Source organism: Camelus dromedarius, chromosome 15, assembly GCF_036321535.1.
Source record: "Camelus dromedarius isolate mCamDro1 chromosome 15, mCamDro1.pat, whole genome shotgun sequence".
NCBI lineage: Eukaryota > Metazoa > Chordata > Mammalia > Artiodactyla > Camelidae > Camelus > Camelus dromedarius.
The window spans coordinates 62,064,368-62,089,237 of NC_087450.1; the positions used below are offsets into that span (position 1 = coordinate 62,064,368).

A 24,870-nucleotide genomic window follows, 5' to 3' on the forward strand; every position below is an offset into this window, starting at 1 on the left:
GCGCCGCCGCCGGAAGTTTGGCTTGTGTGATGGCGGCGCGCGGCCGGTACCCGAGATGCTCGCCTGCGGCCGGGGGTGAGCGATGACCAGGCTACTGGAGGTGGCGCACAGAGTCGTTTTGGCCGCCGTGCGCTGCAGCGGCCGCGGCTGCCACGGGCTCGCCATGTTCTATGCCGTGAGGAGAGGCCGCAAGGCCGGGGTCTTCCTGAGCTGGTGAGTGAGCCGCGCCTCCCCGAAGGGGGTTGGGGGCGGCCGTGGGCGGCTTTCGCTGCGAGGAGGCGGCTGTCACACCCGCAGCGCGCGGCCCTCGGCCTGGGGCAGGGCGCGCGGGAGCCCCCGGCGTCGGCCCGCAGGTGCCGGCCGGAGGCCTTCACTCCGCCCCGTTTTTGTTTTTGTTGGGAGTATCAGAAACGCCCCTTGTAGTCGGGGGGTGGCCGGAGGCCTCAACTTAACCCTTCTTCCCCTCTGTTGTAATGGAAGAACTTCCAAACGGTTACACGTAGTGGAACTCAATGCCTGATCTGATCTTCCCTCCGTGTTTAGAAAGGAAATTGTTGTGAGCTAATATTTGTGTCCCTGTAACAACCCTTCGAGGTAGGTGGGGTTATTCTCATTTTCGGGTGTAATTACCGGGAGCAGGAAGGTCACAGGGCTAATAAGTGACAGGTGTAAGATTCGAACCCAGGTGTTTTCATTCACGAACAGGACTCTTCCCGCCTTACAGTATCAAGGTTTATCGTCAGCACATGTGCGTGTATGTGAATGCACTTGTTTCTCCTGCGGCTGTGTTGCTGAGGAAGAGGCAGCTCAGAAGCGGACCTTTCTCTTGCAATGAAATGATTAAACCCCGAAATTGTAGTGTGCTTTTGAGTTTGAGGAAAGCCTTACGGTGCTGGTGTACCGTAAGAGTGAAGGGTTGGACAGGCAAGATAAAACTGCAGAGTAAGGCATGACGTGTTGCCCACAAGGAACCGAGAGCCCCAGCTTTCTTCACTATATGCCCAACCTAAGAAAACTCCTTAAGAAACAGGATAAGTAACAGAGGGAGGAAGGGAGTAACATTTCGCTTTGTTCCAGGAACGAATGCAGAGCACAGGTGGACAGGTTTCCTGCGGCCAGATTTAAGAAATTCGCCACAGAAGAGGAAGCCTGGGCCTTTGTCAGAGACTCTGCGAGCCCGGATGGCTCAGAAGGTAGTCACGTCATTGTGACATTTTAACCTGTTCAGAGCCTTTCATACCCCAGGTGTCACGTGGTCTCTGTAGCTACCCTCTGTGCAGACAGAGAAGGTATTGTGACTGTTCCCACTTTACATACTAGGGAACAGGCTGAAAGCCTAGTGTTTCCTGCTAGTAACAGTGTCAGAGACGGGCCGGGACTCAGGTCTCGTCTTCCGTTCAGTGTTCACACTGCACTTAATTCCATCTGTTAAAAACACTTATTCTTGTTACTGGATTAAATGGGCTCTAGTTCTAAAATGATGAATGTGGTTCTTTTCACACCGTGCTCCTGTGTGGTGTTTCCTTTTTACTTGGGACAGAGTCACACAGTTGGAATTTCCTCTATTTTCACACGTTACAGAGTAAGTGTAGTTCACCGAAGTTTAAAGCCTGACACGACGGACATTAGGTAAGCAGAACTGAGGGCGACTGCTTAGAGCATGAAAGTCTACAAATATATTAGAGCCTGCCTTCATTACATTCACTCACAAACTTTTACTACAGTGGGTTAAGACTGACCAGAGGGCATTTTAAATCAGCTTTTTTAAAACAGTCTCTCGAGCCCGCCAAGATGCTCGGGCATTGAGCACTGCTCCTCTGGGGTGTCATAACAATTCTGGACGAAGTAGACTTCGGAGGTGGCGGGGAGGGCAGATCACACTAGGAATCCATCCTGAAAAACACGTTTCTGAAGCAGGGAGACCCTCACTCACTGTGCAGTGCTTCATCCTCCGTCTTCTTAAAGGGGGCTGTGATGTCACAGGTAAATTTTCTGCTTGGACGAGAAACCAGCTTGGGTTAGAAAGCAAGTTTGGACGTATGGCTCTTCCTTAGTTAGGTTCTCAGTACTTCCTTTTCACAGGTTTTGCTTTTAACCAGTTAGTAATTTATTCATACCTCAGTTCTTCCAGGGTATTTGCTTATTAACTACTCTCAATCCTAAGGCAGGGGAGTTCTTTATATCTGTGAATCCATCTTTCTTCAGAGCTGACAGAGACCTTCCCACCAGTGACTTACATGATGTATATAGGCTGAGACTTAACATTGCTCCTGTTTGAGAACCATCCCAAAGCGGCTGTGTTAGCCCCTTTCCCAGTTTTTCTCTTAATCTTACATTTATCCTTATTGGGGGATTACTGAGCTATTTGCTAGTTATTGTGGTTTATATAAGCTGGTTTAGGGTTAATTTACTCAAAGAAAAACCAAAGTTTTGTGAAGGAAAAATTGTGAAAACCGTAGTCTCCTTTTTCTTCAAAGTCTTACCTGTTCTTCAACAATGTCCAGTTCAATTTAACACTCTTATAGCAAATAAAACATTTATGTTAATATTAAAGTTCTACAAAATCATCCTTTGACATGCGCCTGTGCATTTGGGTTCGCTTCTGCAGCATACCCGGTGGAGTGTTCCCAAGGTCAGTGTGAGGAAACACAGCTACGGCCAAGCGGAAGTACCAGCCGTTGCTCTGTGGGTGGTGCCCTCACTCCAGCCTTGCTGGGTGACCTGACATTCTTCCCAGGGGTGTGGGGTGAGGAGCCATGCCAGGCGGGGGTTGCAGCTTGTGCCAGTCTAGCAGGTGCTCAGTAAACGCCAGAGCCCCGTCTCCGTCCTCAGTTTGGGGCTTTAGAGCAAAAGCGATTCTGCAGTGTTGCGCTGAGGCTGTCGTCTTGGGGCACGGTTGCTGCTCCTCCTGTGTCCGTGTGTCCACGTGTCTGCCCCATAAAGTGACAGCACAGGAGAGGCTGTCTTGGATCACCCGGTGCAGGGCCACCTTTCACAGCGGCTGGCAGGGGCTGAGTCAGTTGGCTGAACTCACAGCAGGTAAAAGGCAGAGCTCAGACAGAGGCTCTGCTTTGACTCCCGGCCTGACCGGTCTGTGTCAGCTGCAGTAATAATAGGAACGAGGGAATGAGAGTCTGCTGCCCCAGGTAACCTGCGGGGGATCAGCCCCCGTGGGGGTTAACCGCAAGTGCACCCTGGCTGGGCTGCTGGAGAAAAGCTTCCAACCCAGCTCTTCCTGCAGGGCCTGGCCCCGATGCCTTTTGGTTTCCATTTCCCTTTCTCAGTGTGTCCCGTTATCTGTTCTCAACTTAGATGCAAAATTTTGGTCCTTGTTTTTTCTGGGGAAAGAGCCCCTCAGATTTTCAAACTGTCTGTGATCCTTGAAGAGTTCAGCACCCATGGTGTCTCTACTGTCTCCATTGAAACCAGAGTTCTTTTCCAGCATAAGCTTTGCTCTGGTCTTCACACGGTCCTCATCCATCTTTTCCCAGACGTCGGTGTCTGCGACGGTGGGGATTGTCTGAGTCCTTCCCTCTCTGGAGAGCCTCCTGTAGAGGATGTTTAGGCCTGACTTAGCGAATTGCTGGCTTCTCAGTTACTCTGTTGCGTTCATGGTTTCTGGCTTTTGAGTAGACCCTCTCTTTCACTCTCTTTCAGGGCAGAATAAACACGTTCAGGAATCTCAAGTGAAAGCAGACAAGCGACTCCGTGAGCCCTGGGATGAAGGTGAAGGTGAAAACACAGAGCCATGTGCAAAGCACGTGAAACAGGATGTGGAGCCGCTGCCTTCAGGTCACAGAGACACGTTTTCTTATATGGGTATGTTGTTTCCTTGGATTTTTAAAATTTTTAATATGATCTTACAAATATATTTTTACGTGTAAAAGCTTTTCTCACATTTTTAAGGAGGGGAACTTGCGGTGAAGTTTAACATTCTTACCTTGAAGGGTTATTTAAAAATCTGTGAGGTCACTGTCTTATGATTAATCAAATGGTACAGAATTAACGTTTTGGACATTCATAGAACTGTCATATAGGCTACAAATGAAAACCACTGTAATCTTTGTAAATAGCATTATTTCCTGTGCACAGAGGATTTCAGGTTACTGAGAAAATGCAAAAACGTCGGCTCTTCAAATAAGAAAGGCCCTGGACAGAGCTCCTTTGTCTCACTGGTCAGCAGCAGGCCTTAGCCTGTGATGTGCAGCCTTTGCAGAGCAGAAGCTGCGCTGCCTTGTCCCCAAAGCACGATGGGCGTGAAGTCTCTGCCTCTAACTCCCGGAGTCAGTCGTTTATATTTAGTGACTTAAGTACAGATGTCTTCATTTTGTTTTTTACGTGTGTGCATAGAAAGTAGGAGTAGGTGGCATTTTTTATATAAGCTGCTATGTTACGAGGGTCCAAGTTTTCCCCGAAAGAAGCCATTTTATAGGGCAAATAACCAGACAGCTGTATCAGAACTTTAATTCGATTTTGCAGTTATGTGAAAAGCAAAACCGAGTGCCCTTGGTCTGATTATTTACCAATAGTAATTAAGGCAAACACTTGTGGGTGCCTGGGAGAGGAGCCCTCTCCAGGGGACCTGGAGTGTCAGAAGCACAGTGGCGCCTAACACAGGGCCGAGCAGGTGCTGCTGCTGGGACGGAGTCGGGGCCGGGGAAGGCCATCGTGTTGACAGCATGGCATTCAGTTGAGGGAGGTTTCCTGGCCGGTACCCTGTTCTCATGGCCACCAGCCCTGCTCTGGGCAGGAACCGCTCCTCCATCCTCTGACACCTCGCCGCCTCTCCCGTGCCTCTGCCTGTTCAGTCTGCCCTCCTCTGACACACACCTCACGGAGCACGGCCTCTGTGTGCGCCACCCCTCTGCCCTTGGACACCTGGCGACCCGCGCCCACCCACACCCCCCTGCGGAGAGCGCTTTGCTGGTCAGCGGGGTCCGGTGGCCTGGTGTCCCCCCTCCCCCACCTCGCTCTCTGCAGCGCTGGTGCGCCAGTGAGGCTCTGCGTTTGGGGGGGAGCAGACGGGACCACAGTTCACGAGTGGCAGAAGGACCAAGAGAAAAAGTTAGGCTGACGTCTGCCAGAGGACGTGACCTTCTAGCAGGCTGGTCCTCATCAAGGCACTGTTTGTCTGTAGGGACAGCTCCGGAGTGACCGTGGCCTGCCCTCCCCGTGAGGAGAGGGGACAGCGGTGGTGTTCGCTGACCTCTGGAGCAGGGGATGTAAACAGCAGTGGGTTCCAGGCTTACAGAGTGGTTGCCTTCACCTGTGACTTAACACAGACCTGAAATGGCAGTGGATTCCAAGCAAGAAGTGTCTGTTCCCATGTGAGGAACTGGTAACGTTTCCCTACACAGAGAACTGCCACAGTGCTGGGAACGCCCTCTGAGTTTAAGATGCCAGTTCAACCTTCGTAGATGGTGTAGGTGAATTGCAGCCCTCAGTGACGCTGACCCGCCCCCTCTGTTTCCCGCTCACAGGGGACTATGTTGTCGTCTACACTGACGGTTGCTGCTCTAGCAATGGGCGGAGGAGGGCTCGAGCAGGGATCGGTGTTTACTGGGGGCCAGGCCATCCTTTGTAAGTAAACCAAAAAGGCTGCGTTTTTTAAACTTCAAATGGAAAGGTATCATGTTGCAGAACTTGCAGAGGGTTAGGCGGGATCCGCTTATCGTTTGATTACTTGGTAGCAGTGACAGGTGGCAGGAGAGTGGTCCTGGCAAGGACGCACAAGGGGCAGGTCCCCAGACCCGGAGCCCCTCGCACGCCCACACCTCTTGAAGATGAGTGAGCTTAGAGGTGACCCTGGTCTTTGAAAACTTACAGAGGCAAAAGGTTATGCAAAGTGAGGCTATGGATACACCTGGTCCTGGGTGTGGAAGAGCTCCGGCAGTAACTGACAGCCCCCAGTTCCGTGTGGGAGCGGGATCTGACCCCCAGGGGGAGGCGCCCAGGCAGCCCCCGCGTTACGCCAGCACTCAGCACTGACACTGCTGTGTGTTTCTCTTGAGCCTCTGTGTCCGTGAAGTCCTTCCGCCTTCCTTGGGTGTCTCATTTAGCTTCGAAGCTGTGAAGGGTGATGAGCGTGTGTGGCGTGAGTGTCCACAGGTTTAGTGCGTTTCAGGTCCAGAAATTAAACTTAGCTTTTGCCTTCTGGTCCAGAGTTCTTCTGTGAGACCACACTACAGCACTCGTCAACAAAATGTTAGTTTTGCTGGTTTGATTTTTAAAGGCTGTGTTTTTGTATGATGTTCTCGTAATTCAAGTAAAAATATATACAAGCCTATTATCCTTTAAGAAGCTTAAGGAATTATTTTGAGAATCAGCTTTATAATTTTCTTTTCTTTTCTACTGTTTTGAAACCAGAAATGTAGGAATTAGACTTCCTGGGCGACAAACAAATCAAAGAGCCGAAATTCATGTAAGTCATCAGATGTGTTTTTCCACTTAAGGCGTCAGGTTTTCATTCTTTACCGTTGACTAGAACGCATCGATGGACTTCCTGTTCTCTGTGTGTAAGGTCCTCAAAGTCCAGAAGAAACTTCGTTTGGGGCCAGTAACCATTGTGAAAATAGGAATATTCTAGAAAAATTGTAAAACCTGTTTCACATAGACAGCTGAACGGGAGACTTGTACGTGGAGTCTTACTTCAATATTATCATTACGGTTAGCACAGAAAAAGGAATTTAAATTTTAAAGTCTGAAGTAATTTTGAACGTCAGTCAGGTGTAAAGGTTTCTATAGCGTGACCGTCGATCTGTTTCTTCCAGGCAGCCTGCAAAGCCATCCAGCAGGCAAAGGCTCAGAGCATCAGCAAGCTGGTCCTCTACACGGACAGCATGTTCACCATCAATGGTGAGCGCCCGCGTTTTGCCGCTTCTAGTGTTTTTCCAGTAGATACGAGGGAACAGGTGTTTTCCTACCCGAGAGCAGGGCCCAGATGGTGACGGGGGTGATGCTGGCTCGTCTGGTGTAAAGAAAGTGTGAGGACTCGGGCTCCCAGTTCCCCTGCAGTACCGGCCAGGGGGCATGTCTTTGCTGGGTGCCGAATACATGGCGGTAAGGTCGACATGGCCCCGCTCTTGTTGCCCTTCAAGTGTAAACATGTGTAACTTAAGCTGCAGGCCCCTCTGGGAAGTGCTGCGTGTGGGACCAGGGGGCGCGGGTGGGGAGCTGGGGCGGCAGAGGCGGCGTCTTCGCGGAGAGCAGCAGGTTGAGCCCAGGTGAGAGTAAAGGGAGTGCAAAGCCCAGAAAGCTGTTCGGGACGCGAGTGGGCCAGTGGCCAGGCGGAGTCTTGGGGGGAGAGGCGGCCAGAGCGCTCCAGGTCAGTGACCGTGCACGTGCGCTTCTCCCAGGAATCACCAGCTGGGTTCCAGGCTGGAAGAGGAACGGGTGGAGGACGAGCACCGGGAAGGAGGTGATCAACAAGGAGGACTTCGTGGAGCTGGACAGACTGGCCCAGGACATGGACATTCGCTGGGTGAGTGTTTCCCGAAGTGGTCACGCCTTGTGGCCGTCACGACCGAGAAGATGAAGTAACTAGAGCTCCGTGGTTCCTGGAAGTGGTGGGATGGCTGCAGTTAAAAGAGCGGTTTGTGTGGAGTGGCTGTCGGGGCGTGTGTTGGAGCACCCCGTGACGCCGCCGCTTTGTCAGGTAGTGGTGGGGTGTACTGAGCGCTCTGCTCTGGGCCCGAGGCCGAGGGGCAGTCTGTGCTGTTCGCGTCCTCGCCAGCCGCACCTCAGCCCTCGCAGTAGTGACCTGTGGCAGTCAGTCTCTGGGTTTCTTTGGAAGAAGCCAGAATGTCAGTTTAAACTCATTTATCAAGTATGTTAGAAATATAGTCATGTTATTAGACCTTAGTAACATGACTTTTTTCCCCCAAAATGGAGGTATTTTTTGTATAATAGGTAACTTTTAGTAGATGAGTTTTATTAACATTACTTTACCGGGGAATACAGAGCAAGTTACACCGCAACCATTTCTCAGCCATCCCTCCCTCCCAGCCCAGGACCTCTGTAATGGGTGGGTGACCTGGCATTTACCCTTGTCTTCCAGCAGCACGAGTGTAAACGGTGTTATATCACATAAGTACATCCCTTCTCTGTAACAGCACGAACATCTGCTCTGCCCGGAGAGCTTGCCGGGCCCCACCCCTCAGTGGGGAAAAGCAGTTTAAACAGTAAAATCCAGTTTGTGGAGATGGACTTTGTCCGCGTGTCCGTTGTGTGAGTGCACTGGGGCCGTGGTTCGTGCTGTTGAGGACTGTGCCGAGGAAGTCGGCCCGTGAGGGGCTTCCACGCTGCCGCCTCCGAGTGGTGGCGGGTTTTTACAGTGAGGAAGTAGTCACATGCTGCTTGTGAACAAAATTAGCAAAAATAAGAGGAAATGTTTTGTCTAACAGATGCACGTTCCTGGCCATTCGGGGTTTATAGGCAATGAAGAGGCCGACAGGTTGGCGAGAGAAGGCGCTAAGCAGCCTGGAGACTGAACAAGGTCGTTTCATTTTCGGGAAAACTCGAGCCAGCACTGTCTTGTCTCCTTCACTTACTGGCGTGAAAAATAAAACTGCAGGATGGACTGTTGCGATCAAGTCTGAAGTCTGGTGGCCACTCCCTGAGCTGCCCCACTGGAGCGGGGACTCCTGGTCTCCGTGGGTCCGTCCGCTCAGCCGCCGCCCTCAGATGGCCCGCACGTGGCCACGGGCTCCGTGGGCTCCGCGGGCTCCGCGGGGCTCTTCCCCACAGGTGCCAGCTCCGCGAGGCCTCGTCCCTCGCGGCCACGCGCACGCCAGCCCCGGTAGCTGCCGGCCCTCAAGGTGGGCTGTGTGCGCAGCGCGGAACCTCCAGGGTGCGCCCATCACTCCCAAAGCTTTTTCATGCTGCTTTGAAATCCCCCCGACCCCCGTCCCCAGACGGCCTCTGGTCTGCTTTCTGTCACTAGACTAACTTGCATTTTCTAGGATTTAAACAGTCCCGCAGCACGGACCCCGGGTCCGCCTCAGTCACTCGGGACTCCGTGCTGGCTCTGGCCCGTGCTGTGTGCGCGGTAGTCACTCCTGTCGCTCGCCGAGCGGCGTTCCGTCGTGTAGGCAGGCCGGCTTGTGTGGCCGTTCCCTGCTCGTGGACGTTTAGATGGTTTGCAGTTCTGGCTGCTGTACGCAAGCTGCTGTGAGCGTTTGTGTCCTGGTCTCTGTGGACGTTGGCTTTTATTTCCCTTGGGTGAACGCCGGGGAGTGGACTGGCTGGGTCGTGCGGCAGGCCTTACGTTGACGTGAGTAATCATGTGCAAAGAAGAGCTTTCATTAAAATTTGGGATTCTTTGGTGATTTTGGGGAGCCACCAGTGGAAGGAAGGGCCTTGGACAGATACAAATATGATCGAGGGAGCAGGAAAAAGGGCTAGTGAGTCACTTCCCCCCGTTTTACAAAGCTCTGATCTTTAAACCCAGAGGTGCACAAGAACTCAGTGTGTGTTAAGGCCACTGAGCCACCGATGGGACAGAGGCCTTTTCACCTGAGACTCAAATCCATTAACCATAAAAGACAAAGACTAATTTAGTTAAGGCAGCTTTAATTAAAGTTATGAATTAAAAAAAAGACTTTAAAAAGCCACGAGCATAGACAAACAAGGAAAAGAATCTGGAACTCGTATCCCAAGGGCTAGTTTCTGTGGCACACGCAGAACTCCCGGAAGCTGAGGAGACGACTAGCAGAAGACTGGGTCAGCCATAGATCACTCACGGAGCTCGTGGCCCTCGGGCAACGAGAACGTTCGCTTGGGAGAGATGCAGGTTGAAGCTACACTGAGACTTTTTTTCTTATTAATATGGTGACATTAGGTTTATTAGCAGAGATCCATCAGTCCCAGAGGGTGTGGCAAACAACACACTTCTGTGCTGTTTGTGTTGAGCATAGAATGGTGCCACTCGGAGCAGTTGTGGCCTGTCTGTCAAACTGTAAATGCGTCTACTATTGGTCCACCAGCTGCCCCTTTTTGGAATCTGTCCTGAAGATATATCTGCACACGGACAGATAAAAGACAGTTTGTGGTGTCAGAGAACTGGAAATGACACTGGGGACAGGCTAGGTGGCCATGGGAGAGCCATGGTAGCGTCAGCTGCAGCCTTGAGATGGGGGCAGAGCCCCCCAGCCCTGGCGTAGGGGTGGGGAGAGGACAGCGTGGTCAGGGTTGCCGTGGGCTGCGTCTGTCAGGGGAGGATGCGGACAGGAAGCATGGCAGGCCCGGCGTGTCGCCAGGACCCAGTGAGATGGTCGCGGGGGGTGGGGATCCAGGCCAGGACGGGGTGAGATGGTCGGGGTTGGGGGTGGATCTCTGTGTGTCACCTTGACTTGAGCCATGTTGCAATACTCGTAATGCCATGTTCAAAAATCTTAGGTAAAATAATTTCAAGGTTTTTTTTCTTAAGTGAACAGTTTTTTGAGGCATAGTTGAGCCACAACATTGTATAAGTTGCAGGTGCACGACACGGTGACTCACAGGTTTAGAAGGTCGTGCTCCATTTGCAGTTACTACAAACACTGGCCATGCTCCCTGTGCTGTGCAGCGTGTCCTTGCGGCTCACTCATTTTACACACAGTGGTTCATACGTTTTAACCCCCCATCCTACCCCTCCGCCCTTCCCTCCCCACTGGTGCCACCAGTTTGTTCTCTGTGTCTGTGAGTCTGCTGCTTTTTTCTTACATTCACTGGTTTGTTGTAGTTTTTAGACTCCGCGTAGAAGTGACATCATACAGCATTTGTCTTTCTCGGTCTGACTTACCTCATTTAGCATTAACACCCTCCAAGTCCATCCATGCTGCTGCAGGTGGCAGTTTCATTCTTTTTTATGGCTGAGTGATACTCCATTGTGTGCATGTGTGTATCTGTGCACACCGCATTTTCCTCATCCAGTCCCGTTGATGGGGTGATGGACATTTAGGTTCCTTCCATGTCTTCGCTCTTGTGAGCAGTGCTGCTGTGGACACTGGGGCACACAGGAGTTCGGAGGCCCGTTTCCACAGAGAGCAGGTAAGGGGAACGGGTGTGCCGACCTGCCCCACCCCCCCCGGTGGGAGCCCCGGGGTGCTTGCTCAGCTGAGGGTATTGAATCGCACCCTCTGTGCTCTGAGTGCACGTCCGCTGTGGTCAGACACGGGCTTCTCCAGCAGCACGAGGTCCTCTGTCCCCAGGGTTCGTGTGACAAGCAGAGTGCCCCTTGCAGGTATGTGACACGCTTTGTCCTAACACTTTAAAACCCAGAGGCCTATGTACCTGGGTTGTAGCTGTTACAGCTGACGATGTTAATGTCCCCGAATTCCTGTGCTGAAGCCCTAAGCCCCAGGGTGGCTGTGTTTGGAGATGGGAGTGTTTCTCCTGCTAAGAGTACTGGTTTTTTGTTTTGTTCTTGTGTGTTTATTAAAGTCTGATGGGCAAGTCCTGTGTTGAGATTGTTGAGTAGCAAAAGGATGAAATGGAAAAAGAGAAATTGGATTCAAAACAAAGAACAGAACGGTGGTCTGGTTCCTCTGCGTCACACCCTGGAGAAGCAGCCTTCTGTATGATGTTTTTAAAAGACTCTGGAAATCTTGGCTCTTTCGGTCACAGCCCCTTGGCCACCCCGTGATCGTGGCTCAGTGTGACGTGTCTTCATGAGGCTTTGCCCTCGGAAGGGCCTGTGCTCAGGGCTCGCCAGCAGCGGTGACTTTGCTGGGCCTCCCCGGGACGATGAGGTCACGTCGTGAATGAGGTCACGAATTAGCTGGAGGCTGGGAGCGCGATAGTGTCCTCTTCCTTCTTCACCAGCCCCACCTTGGCATTTGTTCCCGAACCCACGCGGACTAGGGGTTTCTGCAGAGATAGGCCCAGCAGCTGCAATGTAATCAGCCCCGAGACCTGCCGGGGTGTCCTTGAGACCACAGGGATCCCCAGAGGGGCATCGCTGGGCCAGGTATACGACGTGTGTCCGTGTGTCTGTGTTGCTTTTCAGGGAAGTTACGCGAGTTTACGTTCCTCCAGAACAGTGTTTGCAGGGAGCATCCTCTCTCGTGTTTGTTAAGTGTCCCCTCCCCTCCCCTGGAAGTGCTACTCTCCCGCCCTGCTGGACTCCCCGCTCTCACGCACTACAGGAGAGGCTTCTGGTGGGGCTGGAAACCCTGTTTACTGTCGGCCATTTTCAGAGAAGGTGGCATCACACTGATCATTCAGGCTTCGTCAGGATGTTTCAGAAAGGAGCAGACGCGCCGCAGCGGGGTGCTGGCTGACAGTGCTGTGTTCTGACCTGAGTGTGCTAAGATGGCAGGTCTCAGGCATGCCGTCCCTCCCACACACACACTAAAAAACGTAATTGAGATGAAGGATGTGTTAGTTAACTGTGGTAGTCATTTTACAACATACACATACATCAATTCACAGTGGCCCCAAAGTAGAAACCCATGCGTATAGTCAAGCGATCTTTGACAAAGGAGCAAAGACAACACAGTGAGAGCAGAGTGTCTTCAACAGATGGTGCTGAACACCTGGACCCAGACCTACACCCTGCACAAACGTGAACTCAAAACCGATTGCGGACCTAAACGTAAGATGCAAAACTATAAAACTCCCAGAAGATAACAGGAGAAAACCGAGATGACCTCAGGGGTGGTGATGGCTTTTTAGACAGAATACCGGAGGCACGACCTATGAAAGAGTTAACTGATAAACAGGCTTCACTAAGATTTGATTAAAACTACAAAAGACAGAATGAGAAGATAAGCCACAGACCAGGAGAAAATACATGCAAAAAAAAAAAAAAAAACCACATGATAAAGGACTATTAACCAAAACAGAGAAAGAACTCGTAAGACTCCACGATTAGAAAACACACAACACGATTAAAAATTGGCCAGGCATTCACAAACACCCCTCCAGAGAGGATGCGCGGGTGGCAGGTAAGCATGTGAGAAGGTGCGCCGTGTCGTGTGTCGTCAGGGAAATGCAGGTTCTCACAGAAGTAGGCGCATTCTTACCACACGGTCCGGCAGTTGTGTTCCCTGGTGTTGACCCAAGGGAGGTGGGAGCCTGTGTCCACACAGAAAGCTGCACATGGACATTTATGGTCGCTTTATTTATAATTGGTAACCCTTGGGAGGACCAAGGTGTCCTTCAGTAGGTGAATGAATAGACGAACTGGTACATCATACAATATAAATATTACTTGGCACTAAATAAAGAAATGACCTGTCAAGTCATGAAGACAGTGGAGCCCAACATGCATAGGACTGAGTGAAAGGAGCCAGTCTGGAAGGGCTCCGTGCTGTGTGACTCCCACTCTGTGACATTCTGCAAAAGCAAAATGACAGAGACGGCAAAGGATCGTTGGTTTTGGGAGTGGAACAGGCAGAGCCCAGAGGACTTCTACAGCTGTGGAGATACTCTGTGATGTGTTAATGATGAACGCACGGCACCCATCTGTCCAAGCCCACGTGCGACACGGCACCGGAGCGCACCCTCAGGTGCACTGCGGACTTCGGCCGTTCGTGCTGGGTCAGTGCGGGGGCGTCAATCGTAACACGCGCCCCACTCTGGGGGGGGGTGTAGATGCTGGGGGAGGCGTGGGGGCAGGTGGCAGTGTGTGTGTGTGACAGAGGGTTATGAGAAATCTCTGTACTTTCTTTGCTGGGAACCAAAACTGCTCTAATAAAAGTCTTTTAAAAAGTTGTGCACTTTAAATACATACAATTTTACTTTTCAGTTATACCTCGGTAAAGCTGTCAGGGGAGGGGGCTGCAACAAAGGCAAGCAGTGCAGTAGGTGAATGGGGAAAAGGGGAAAGCAGCAGCATTCCCATGGCGTCTTCAAGATGGCCACACGTTTATTTCAGGTTAATCCTTTGATGCGATTATTAAGACTGATTATGTTTATGTGTAGAAAAGCCGCTGCCCTTTGTGGCTCCGATGGCGCCCGCTGCCTGGCTTCACTCTTGGCTGGTTTTGAAAGGCTCCCATTCACTTCCTTGCGTTGTCCAGGCATCTGCTCACAGTGATCATTTCGTTTCTTCTTTCCTGCGCTTACGTCACTCGTCACAGTCTCGTGTCTGCTCGCCTCGCCTGGCACTTCCAGTTTCCCGTTCAGGTGGGAAGCAGCAGGGAGGGGCTGCCTCGGAGCAGAGCATTTTCAATCGCCGCCTCTCACCTGGTAAAGTGTGCCATGCTGTCCCACCCTTGTCTTTGCTTATCCCACCATCCAGAGACGCGGCTGAGTTTATTTCTATAGCTGATTAGACAGGATGCACCTATGGTCACGACTCCTGGCCTCTGGCCCCTCCCTCACCTCCACCTTTCTCACCCCTTGGTCTCTGGCCTCCCGCGGTCCCCCCACGGGTCAGCCCCCCCTGCTCCTTGTCTTTTCAAATGCTGCTGCTGCTCCCACAGTCCATTCTCACTCCTCCTCGTCCAGGAGGCCCCTTCCCCGTAACCTGGGCCCTGCAGCTAGATGGCTGCCCCCCTTCCCAGTCTGTGTGCCGAGGCACCCCAGCATGCTGCAGGAACTCACAGCGGTGCCCAGGGCAGCTCGCGGTGTGGAGGGGAGCACAGCCGGACTCCTGCCTCGGGCAGCTCACACTGGCCCTCAGACCTCACCCCCTGATGGCCCATCCTCTTTGGAAGGGGCTGTGGGTCCTGCTGTGGGGAGAAGTGTGCGCTGTCAGGACCGACAGGGTGCCTGCCCGCTCTGTGCAGGGTCCAGCGGGCACACGGCCCAGCAGCCCCTGGGTGTGCTGACTAAGGAGCGAGGCGAAAGTTTCTCCGCATTCATGTGTGTTCTCTTCAGGTGGCCGAGCTGCGAGGGCATACGTACTCCTGAAGTTCAGACCTAAGCACCTCACACTGGAAGTGTCTGGCGTTTGTTCTTGCCTGGGGGGGGGGGGCGGGGGGAGGAAAGCGTTTACTGAGAGACTAAGGGTGCAGTGAATGGAGAAAGTTCCAGAAGCTCCAGGCTCTCCTGGTGGCTTTCTTACTGATCCAGATAAACCGTTTCCTGCTTGTTTGTCTCTCCGGGTTTAAAAATAGAGTGAAAACAGCAAGCTGGAGTTACCGCGCTCACCAAAGACAGTGGCTTTCCTACGCATACAGACAATCTGTCTCCCTGTCTGGGGGAGAGGTTGCATCTGTGTGTGTGTAACAAGGTGCACCTGTACTTCTCGGGGATTTGGACGGGTTCTGTCACATCCCGGTGCCCCGCAGGCCCTGCCAGCATCTGCCTGGAGGCGGGTGAGGAGGCCGAGGGCCCTGGGTGGGGCCGTCCCAGCACCGCAGCTCGCTGGCTTGAAGATGCTCGTCTTCAGGTTTCAACGTCTCTGAAGTCTGAATGTCTCACAGTCTGGATGTATCTTCAGCTAAGGAGTGGGGCCCCTCAGGGCACGAGGGGCACCTGCACATTTACGGCTGGGGGAGCTCAGATGTGTTGAAATGCGCACCTCAATCCACAGCAGTGTCTTAGGTTTGGGGCGTTGAAGTCCCGCACAGCCCACCTTGACCCGAGTTTGGAGAAGCTTCAAGTGGAAAACAGGTATCACTGCTTCACATCCCCTGGCAGGGATCGTGGTGCTGAGGGGGCTGATGGAGCCCAGGCAGAGGCCAGGTGTCTGTGGGGGCACCGGGGGCCGGGCCCTCGGAACACGGGGAGGAGGTGGGAGACCTCGGCCGCGGTGACTCGGTCAGTGGCAAACAGCACTTCTTAGATACATTGGTCAGGGAATCAGCCCGGGCGCGGAGCTCGTGTGTCGGGATGCTGCTGTGGGCGAACCGTGCCCCCAGTTTGTGTGTTGAAGCACCGGCCCCCAGCACAGAATGGACTTACCTGCAGACAGGCTTTAATGAGGGGGTTGTGTTAAGTGAGGCTGTTTGGGTGGCCCTCGTCCACCCAGGACACCAGACGGACCTGCAGAGGGAAGGCCACTAGAGGACACAGCGACAAGGCTGTCTGTGTTACCAAGTCCCAGCCCCAACTACTCGCCGCCACAGGCCAGTGAGGCAACAGACGCGTTGTCGGGGCAAGGAATAACGACTTTACTCAGAAAGCCAGCAGACCGAGGAGCTGGGGGACTAGTGTCCCAAAGAACTGTCTTCCCCGAGTTAGAATTCAGGCTTCTTTTAGACTAAAAGGGAAGAGAGTGTGGCTGGTTGCTGCGAGCTTCTTGGTGTTGGAGTCCTTTGTTCTCTTCTCTTTTTTTAATGACAGGCAAATGTAGCAGTTGGAGGTTGTTTACCGGCTTTAGCGACGTCAGTGTTGGTAAGTTCTGGGGGCCCTCTCCCGCTGGGCCCGCCTGGGCCCTGTGTTCTTGCGGCTGTCTGTCTAGGCCAGGTCATGATGTTCCAACAGGACAAGTGTTAATCTCTGTGCTGCAGCTTTTCAATCTATATGATTGGAGAATTGTTGTCCCCTTAAATGTCCTTGAGAATGCGCCATCCTGTATCCTGCAGGTTACAGGCAACGTTCTCAGCTTGTGGCAAAAGCAACAGACACAAAGGTTAAAGTAAAAGAGACAGACCCAGTGTGGGGTCGGATTTGCTCTTCCCTGTTGTATCTGCAGGGCAGGGAGCGCGGCCTCAGGAAACCAGCCCTGCCATGCCCTGCTCTGGGAGCACTGGCTCCAGGGCTGAGGGGAGAAGGCTCCTTGTTCCGCTGTGGCAGCCGGAGCCGCTAGTGCAGGCACACAGACGAACGTTTGGAAGGTTTTGTTCCGAGATGGAAATGGTGACCACAGGTGATGTGATTAGGGGTAACTCCAGATGAGTCTTTCAAAGTTGTTGACTGAGTTACTGTTTCTAATTTTTCTCAACTAACTTGTATTATGTGTTTAATATAAACGTGTACAAACTAAACATTGAGGAAAAATCACCTGTCAGAATGGCTATCATCAAAAAGAACACAACAAATGCTGGAGAGGGTGTGGACAAAAGGGAACCTCCTACGCTGTTGGTAGGAATGTAAATTGGTGCAGCCACCATGGAAAATAGTTTGGAGGTTTCTCAAAGAATTAAAATTAGAACTTGCCATATGTCCCAGCAGTTCCACCCCTGAGTATATATCCAAAAAAAAACCAAAAACAGTGATCTGAAAAGATACATGTGCCCCAATGTCCATAGCAGCATTATTTGCAATAGCCAGGATACAGAAGCAGCCTGCGTGTCCATGAAGAAGTTGTGCTGTATATACACAGCGGAGTACCACTTGGCTGTGAGAAGAATGCAGTTTCGGCATTTGCAGCAGCATGGATGGACTTGGAGAGCATCACGCTAAATGGAATAGGTGAGACAGAGAAGGGCGCGCGGGCTCTGCTCCCACCCAGTCGTTCCACCCGTGTCTTCCCCCCTCAGGGCGTCGAGACCCCACCCTCCCAGGAGCTCAGCTCAGGCCAGAACCCTTGGACAGCCCTGAGCCCCAAGCCTGATCCATCTCCCGTCAGGTCCTGTTGGCCTTCCTGTGAGACAGATGCAGAATCTGGTCTTCCTCACCTCCCCACAGCAGGTCTGCGCCCCAGCCCCCAACCTCTGTGACCTGGAAGGGCACAGTAGCCTCCGACGTGCGCTCTTGCCTCCGTCCTGCCTCGCTCTCTCCTCCTGCGCCCCCTGCTCAGCCACTCCCACCCTTGGGGCCCCAGACCCTTCCCTCTGCCCAGCACGCTCTCCCTCCCCGTGTCTGGGGGCTCCCTCCCCGCCTCTTTCCCACATCTGCTCGAAGGTCATTTTACATCGGGCCTTCCTGGCCACGCCTCGTAAAGGTCAGTCCTGCCCCCTTGCCCGCTCTCTGTCTCCCTCTCTGTCACTGTCTCACACACACGCGTACACACGCACATGCACCAGACGCGCACTGGTCTCCCCCTGTGCCCGTGCCATGTTCCCACTAGCCCTTGCCACCGCCTGACCCCCTGGCTGTTCTCTGTTTCCCCTGTTAGAATTTAAACTGTGAAGGCAGGGATTATTTTTCCTCCCCTGTTTGCTCTCTGTTGGATACCCAGGGTCTGGAACAGCACCTGGCGTAGAGCAGAGGCCCGGTAAATAGTTGTTCAATGAACCTGAAGGGTCTGAGCAGAGCAGAAAACCCGGTGGAGGCTCTCAGCCACAAGTGGGAGATGCGAGGACGGGGACTGAGTGGGGGCGGGGGGCTGGGCCGGCTCTAAGAGGACTAGTTCTCCCCTGACTCCTTCAGGGATGACCTTGGACAGTTGGATCCAGCTGGTGGGTATTGACTGTTTAAGGGCCCAGATGTGCTGAGTCACTGCATACTTGACCAGTGGGAATCTGGCACCTGGGCAAAAGTTTACTTTTCATCAGAGTGAGATTTGCTTTATCTATTATTTATACATTCTTGTGGTTTTTTATTACTAAGAAGATTCCACTCCAGGGCTGACGTAACTGGTTTGGCTGTCTCATGTTTCTGCTTCCTGCCCCACGGATACAGGGGTTCAAATCAAAAACAAACAGATCAGCCTTGAAACTTCCCTGAGTGGATAAAACCACTTTGCTTATAAAAACAAAGCTGAACTTAGCTTATTTTGCAAGACCAGTTTGACCTGGGTCATTTCTTGCTTATGCTGTTGCAAATCACGAGCAAAACTCAAATGGTTTTCCCCAAATTGATACAAGGTAACCACTCACAAATTCCCTGTCCTTTGAGAAAAGTCTAACATGACCGCTCTCTGTGAAGACGCAACCGTCACTGCCGCTGACCTGCATCACCCACTTGGGAGCAGTACACCCGAGTCTGCATCCGCGGTTCGGTCTGAGTGGCCCCAGTGCGCAAGCTGGCTTTTTGGTGTGTGCACAATACACTTTTACTAATTGCCATTTTGGTGAATCATTGATTTTACTTGTTATTTCTGAACTTTGACAGTGTTTTCCAAAGAACGTTCTGCAGAACACATATGGAATTAGTGCGTGCCTCCCCGAATGGGAAAAAGCTTCAACTTCTCTTGACAAGCCTCCTCACTTTTCAGAAGGGAGTTACTACAGGCAGTGTTTCCTCAAAGTGTTGACCTCAAAACTCTTCCCTAATCATCTCCCTCAACTCCTGCGACTCGGAACACGATTCGGGAAGTGCTTTATTGGAACACATGTTTTGGGAACAGTATGATCCCAAAGGTGATACGTGAAGAATGGGGTAGGTGACCCCCCCCCTGGAATAAACACTGGGTTTCTTTCCAGTCTGGAGGCACAAAGTTTGGGGTAATTCACTGAAATGCTGCAAATAAACCTGTATCTCCCCGTCAGGAGAAAAAGAGCCTAAGGTCGTGTCGCTGTCTCCCACCTCACTTCAAAGATGTATTAAGACCAAGAGAAACATTTTCCTTTTAATTAGTTTGAACAAAATTTTGCTGACCGTGGCCTCTAGGCAGCTGTTTCTGAATATTGCTTCTTTGTTAAGAAACCCAGAAGCATGCTCACTTTTTCAGTTAAAAAAATTTACGCACACACTGGCTTCCTTCTCCATTCAAAATGCCATAACTTGTAAAAATGACCATTGGAACTTTTCACATGTACACAAAAAACAGAATCGTTTCGGGAACGTCCAGCTCTCTGTCCCCTGCTTCTTTCTCTGACAGCTCTCCTTTTCCGTGCGACGTTAGCAAACCTGCCAGGTCTGCTTGCCTCGTGGGGTGGGGGCGGTCCCCCTGACTTGTTCGGCGGGTCTCACTGTTAATTCTACATTTATTGGTGGATGGACCCTCATGTTTCACAGCAAACTTATTTTTAGCTCTTACTTTTAAGATGCTCCTGAAACAGTGCTCTCCACCCAGCTGTGCCTGTGTGGCTTCCAGCTGCCGTCACCTCCTCCTTTGCTCATTGCGCCCCATCTCCCTGAACATCTTCTGCATTTTCCAGAAAGCCCTCCAGGTTCTTCTGTTTAAAAGACATTCACTCAGTTTTGGCCCTAACGGGGAAGGAGTTTAGACCCTGGTGCCCCGTGGAATTGGGTTTGCTGTGGCCTCACGTGGACAGGGTTGGCCGGGAGGGCCTGGGAGCCGGAGGAGGTGAGGACGCCGGAGGGCGCTGAGCTGACAGCCGTTTTGCCCGTCTTTCTTACTCTTCTATTATTTTATTGCAGCGCAGTCAGTCTGCCACGTTGGGTCAATTCCTGGTGTTCAGTGTCATGTTTCAGTCATACGTATACACACATATTCTTTCCATTATTCTCTCTTGATTAGAAACTCAAAGTAGGAGAGCGTGGTGGTTTCGTGTTTGTCGTCAGCGTCTGCTGTGCTGTCTGCCCAGCTTTCCCCTCTCCTGGAGCCACACTCTCTCCCAGCTGACTACGAGGTTCTGACAGGGCTGTGGGGCTCAGGGCCACCACCCCAGGGGCCACAACTGGGCCCTGGGCTCCCACAGAGCCCCGTGGCATGGCTCCATGGCTCTCTGAGCCACCTGGAAGCCTTCGTGAGACTTTCTGAGTCCAGACTCGTTCTGCTCACCGCATGAGAGGCCAATAAATCAGGAGGCGAAGTGTTGGGGAAGGAATAATGACTATTTGGAAAGCCGGCAGACCAAGAACATGGGGGACTAATGTCCTGAAGAACCATCTTCCCCAAGTCAGAATTCAGGCTCTTCTTATACTAAAAACGGGAGGGGTGTGGTTGGTTGTTGCAAACTTATTAGTGTCGGAAACCTTTGTTCTTGCAGCCGTCCAGGAGGGTCAGGTCGTGGGGGCCCTGTAAACCTCCAGCAAGACAAATGCCCTTCTCTGTTCTGCAACTTAATATGAATGGAAGTTCCTGAGAACGGTCGGTCCTGTAGATTTCAGGCTAAAGGCAACATTCTTTTACAAAAGGTGCAGAACCAGCCTGTCTCAGCGCGGGAAACAGAGCACAGGGTTCGAGTCTAAGGAACAGATCTAATTCAGAGTCAGGTTTTTCTCTTCTATTACAAGACCGGATGTCCAGACACTAAATCAAGAGCTCCTTTCCCCTGAATAACAAGCAGAGTTTCAGAGCTCCTGGTGGCTGTATTTTCTGACTTGTGCACAAAGCTCATTCCAGTGGATGAGAACTAAGCCAAAGCACAGAGAGAAGCGAGTTGGGCCGGAGAGAGAGACAGAGAGAGACAGAGCTTTTAGCTCCTCCGAGCCCCGGTCTGGACGTGCTGGGGTGAGGTGGGTGCTAACCCTCGCCAGTGGCATGAGCTGGTACTTTTCTGTTTTGCTTTATCTGCTTAAGCAGCTTGTTGGATTTCCGTCACCTGAAACCTACAGAGCAGAGCTGAGAGCTATGTTCTCTACGTCTGAAGCACAGTTGACACACAGTGTTGTGTATTTTTGGTGCAGAGCACAGTGGTTCAGTGGTTTTGCTGATCACGCGCCATTGTAGGTTATGACAACATAGAGGGTGTGACCCTGTGCTGGGCAGTGCGTCCTTGTTGCTCACCTATTTTATGGAGAGCAGTTCGTGTCCGTTACAGAGGGCTGCGTCCTCACAGGGCCGCTAAGTGAGACGGCTTGGGGCACGTGCCAGGACGGTCCCTGCCGTCTCCCGTGCTGAGCGCTGCACGGGCAGTGTGAGGCCAGGGTGGGCTGAGCTGTCCGTGCCTGAGTGTGAGTCCTACCACAGCGCGCGACTCCCAGCAGTGAGCGTGTCCTTCACAAAACAAAGCCCAGTTCCTCGTAAGAATGTCCTGAAGAAGCAGTAAAAATTGTTAATTTTATTAAATCTTGACCCCTGAGTAGACGCCTTTTCAATAACCTCTGAGACGGAGCACGAGGTATGCAGACAGCATCTCTGCTGTTCGTCCAAGTGGACTGGTCGTTCTGAGGGAAAGCTCTTGCCTGATTGAACTGCAAGCCAAACTTGCCACCAAATAACACTGGTTATTTCAAGCAGGGTGTTGGGCAGACATTCTCCCTCTCTCAAGAAAAGAACTGACAGTATTTATTGCCAATGATACGACTCAAGCTTTCAAAAGAAGATTCAAACCTTGTAAAACTTGTATCTGCCCCGTGGGTGCGACAGCTTTCCCATCCTAGACTTCCCTGATGAGGCCGATGGTGTCGTGCACTGGAACGTGTTAGCATTTAGAAGAGATGCACAGCTCAAGAAGTTAGTATTTTCAAAACAACTGGTAACTGCTGTTACAGAACCATGTGCAGACAATCTATTCAAAGTGCGAGAAGTATGGAATCACTGATACGGTTGTCGGATCCCACGCTGCAACTTTAAGGAACTACCACTTGTCCCATTTGGGTGTAGTGTCAAGGGTGAGTACCTCCAACTATCCAGAAAGCCATTAAAATGCTCCTCCCTTTTTCAGCGACGTATCTGTGTGTGGCTGGAGAGCCTTCATGTGATTCAACTGAAATAATGTATATTGAGAGACTGGATGCAGAAGCAGATAGGAGGGTCCCCTCCCTCTATTTAGCCAGACAATGAAGAGATTTGTAAAAATGTGAAAAATGCCGCTCTTCTCATTTTTTCATTTGTAAAATATGAGTATTTTTCATAAAAATGTTATTAACATGTAATGCTACCATTGTTATGCTTAGATGAACTAGTACATAAATGCTTAACTTTTTTTCTCATTTTCAGTTGCTAACATGAATGTTAGTAGGCAGAACTCATGTAAGCAAGAGCCCCAGGGGGTCCCGCACACTTGCAGGTGAAGCAGGGGCTAAAAGCAGCGAGAGGGGGTTACGTTCAAGCAGAGCCGTGTTAGTCCTCGGGGAGGAGGAGCTGGAGGTCCACGACCGTCCACCTCCGTTTCATTAGCTCGTCCCTCTTGTCCTGCTCCAGACACCCGGGAGGGTCCGTGTTGGCAAGTACCTGTCTCGGGTCAGGCTCAGTGAGTGTCAGCCTATTCTTTGATCTCTGGTCTTCAAAACAACTAACTATGAACTTTGGGACCTAATTCTCCCGTTCTGGACAGCCTCTGGTTCCTGGAATCCGGGAAATATCCTTATGTGACCCAAGTGGAATTTTTCTTTCATTCTTATTAAGAGAGATCATGAATGGAAGAGCTCAGCTCATAACAAGCACTCAAGAAATGCCGTTCACTATTATTGGGACATACTAATAGTTACTGTTCTCGGGGCTGAACTCTCCCTCGGGACTTTTTTATCCTTTATTTTTTTTGTGTGGGGGGAGGAGGTAATTAGGTTTATTTATTTTTATTTATCTATATTTAATGGAGGTGCTGGGGATTGAACCCAGGACCTTGTGTATGCTAAGCACATGCTCTACCACTGAGCTATGCTCTTCCCCCCATGCCTTTAAACCATTTCCAGCCTCTGGCTGGGCACTGCAGCATTGAATAAGGACAGTAAGGAGATGTATTAATGCGGGCACCCTCTGGGGCACAAGCCCTGCATAAGACCCTTGAATGGGGGTCTGTGAGTGTGACCAGTACTTAAATTACATGACGAAAGTGAAAAGGTTTTGCAGATGTAACTAAGGCTCCAAACCCCTCAATGCTGAGTTAATCAAGAGCTTATCTTTGGTGAGCCTGACCTCATCAGGTGAGATCTTCCCAGAAGAAGGGATTCAAAGAGATAAAGAAGCTGCTGGTTTGAGGGCTGGGGGTGTATGTAGCTCAGGGGTAGAGAAGATGCTTAGTGTGCACGAGGTCCTGGGTTCAATCCCCAGTGTCTCTGTTAAAGGGGGGCGGGGAAGCTACTGGTTTAAAGAAGGAAAAGGAATCTACGTCTATGTTGTGGGTCATTTGGCAGCTTCTGGACACTGAGTGGCTCCTGGTCAACGGCAGTTGGTAAATGGGTCTCAGATTCACAGCGCAACTTCTGCCAACAGCCATGTGAGCCTGGAAGAGGCCCCCTGCACAGAGAGCATGCAGCTCCAGTGACACCGCGACTGCAGCCTTGGGAGACCCTGGGCAGAGGCGGTCAGACTCCCCACCAAGTGCAGGTATGAGGAGCAGCCCGAGAGAAACAGAGAACAGAGAGGGCTCTCGGCACCCGCTCTAGGTCGTCGGCCACTGCGGTCGAATGAAAGGAGGACGAGGCTCCCTGTGCTTTGGACAAACCAGCCCCTGAGACAATGGCTAGATGTCCGTCTCAGGAAGGATTTTAATGACCCCGTGTGCTAGCATCTTCCCCTGTGTAGAAAAGCACGAAATCACTAACTTGAGTTATCTGCTTTCTGAATTAGCAGAAATCTTTTTACCAAGATGTATGCTTGGCTGCCCGGATTCTCTAGCCAACAGTCATGTACACGCCAGGCTGTTGTCCTCAGTGAGGTCCCCAGACAGAGCTGAGAGTCGCAGCTCTCATGCTGTGTGTTTTTCTTTCCGTTGACATTAGGGTGATAAATTCTGGTCACAAAACATATTCTTGGGCTGCTGCCAGCTATTCGGGAGGAAGCAGATCAAGTTCAAAAGACCCCCTGTTCAAAGGAGGGATCCCGTGGGGCAGCGCTGAGCACGTGGAAGTCACGAGGGCGGTTCCCATCAGACTCTGCCTGCTTGGACCGAGGCTGGCGGCCAGCGCCGGGTTCCCTGACCATTCTTCAGGGCATCCCAATCACCTTGTTTTTCCCAAGTATGCTTTTTATGACATAAAATCGCTTTTTCTCCCTACTCCTGAATAGGAAAAAAAAAAAAAAAAAGACATCTGCTTAAGATCCAGGCGGAGAAACAGTGATACAGGACTGTGCTGTGCAGCAGCAGCCTGGGGGCAACCGGAGGCGCCCTTCCAACTCCAAGATGCAGTGATTCCCCGACTGAGGGAGACCAGCACCGTTGCTTCCTGCGCTGTATTTCACGGAGATGTCCGTGTGCTTCTGGGCTGACGTGACCTTGAGCGAGTGAGCTGAGCCTCCGGTGCCTCAGTTGTCTCCTCTGGATGGATGATCAGGAGTGCCTCCCTTACAGGGGGCGTGAGGGGTGGATGAGGCAGCTT

The 24,870-nt window shown here is 51.7% G+C and overlaps 1 protein-coding gene across 2 annotated transcripts; it reads left to right on the forward strand.

The window, feature by feature from the left end:
- Positions 1 to 13: 13 nt before the first annotated feature.
- Positions 14 to 24,037, forward strand: RNASEH1 (ribonuclease H1). 2 transcript variants are annotated; one of them, XM_031466500.2, is made up of 8 exons: positions 14 to 213; positions 1,078 to 1,193; positions 3,658 to 3,819; positions 5,481 to 5,580; positions 6,367 to 6,421; positions 6,771 to 6,855; positions 7,356 to 7,480; positions 23,765 to 24,037. In XM_031466500.2, the coding sequence occupies exons 1-8, from the start codon at positions 83 to 85 to the stop codon at positions 23,882 to 23,884; spliced, it is 894 nt and encodes a 297-aa protein (XP_031322360.2). In that variant the 5' UTR covers positions 14 to 82; the 3' UTR covers positions 23,885 to 24,037. The 2 variants fall into 2 exon arrangements, with proteins under 2 accessions (XP_031322360.2, XP_031322361.2); XM_031466501.2 differs by lacking the exon at positions 23,765 to 24,037 and adding an exon at positions 8,403 to 8,591.
- The last annotated feature ends 833 nt before the right edge of the window (positions 24,038 to 24,870 follow it).

Excerpts from the sequence above, each read along its gene's own strand:
- RNASEH1 (XM_031466500.2), top strand. The coding sequence starts at position 83 with ATGACCAGGCTACTGGAGGTGGCGCACAGAGTCGTTTTGGCCGCCGTG. Across the intron at positions 1,194-3,657 it reads GAGCCCGGATGGCTCAGAAG|GGCAGAATAAACACGTTCAG; the intron begins GTAGTCACGTCA and ends ACTCTCTTTCAG. Across the intron at positions 6,856-7,355 it reads CAGCATGTTCACCATCAATG|GAATCACCAGCTGGGTTCCA; the intron begins GTGAGCGCCCGC and ends CGCTTCTCCCAG.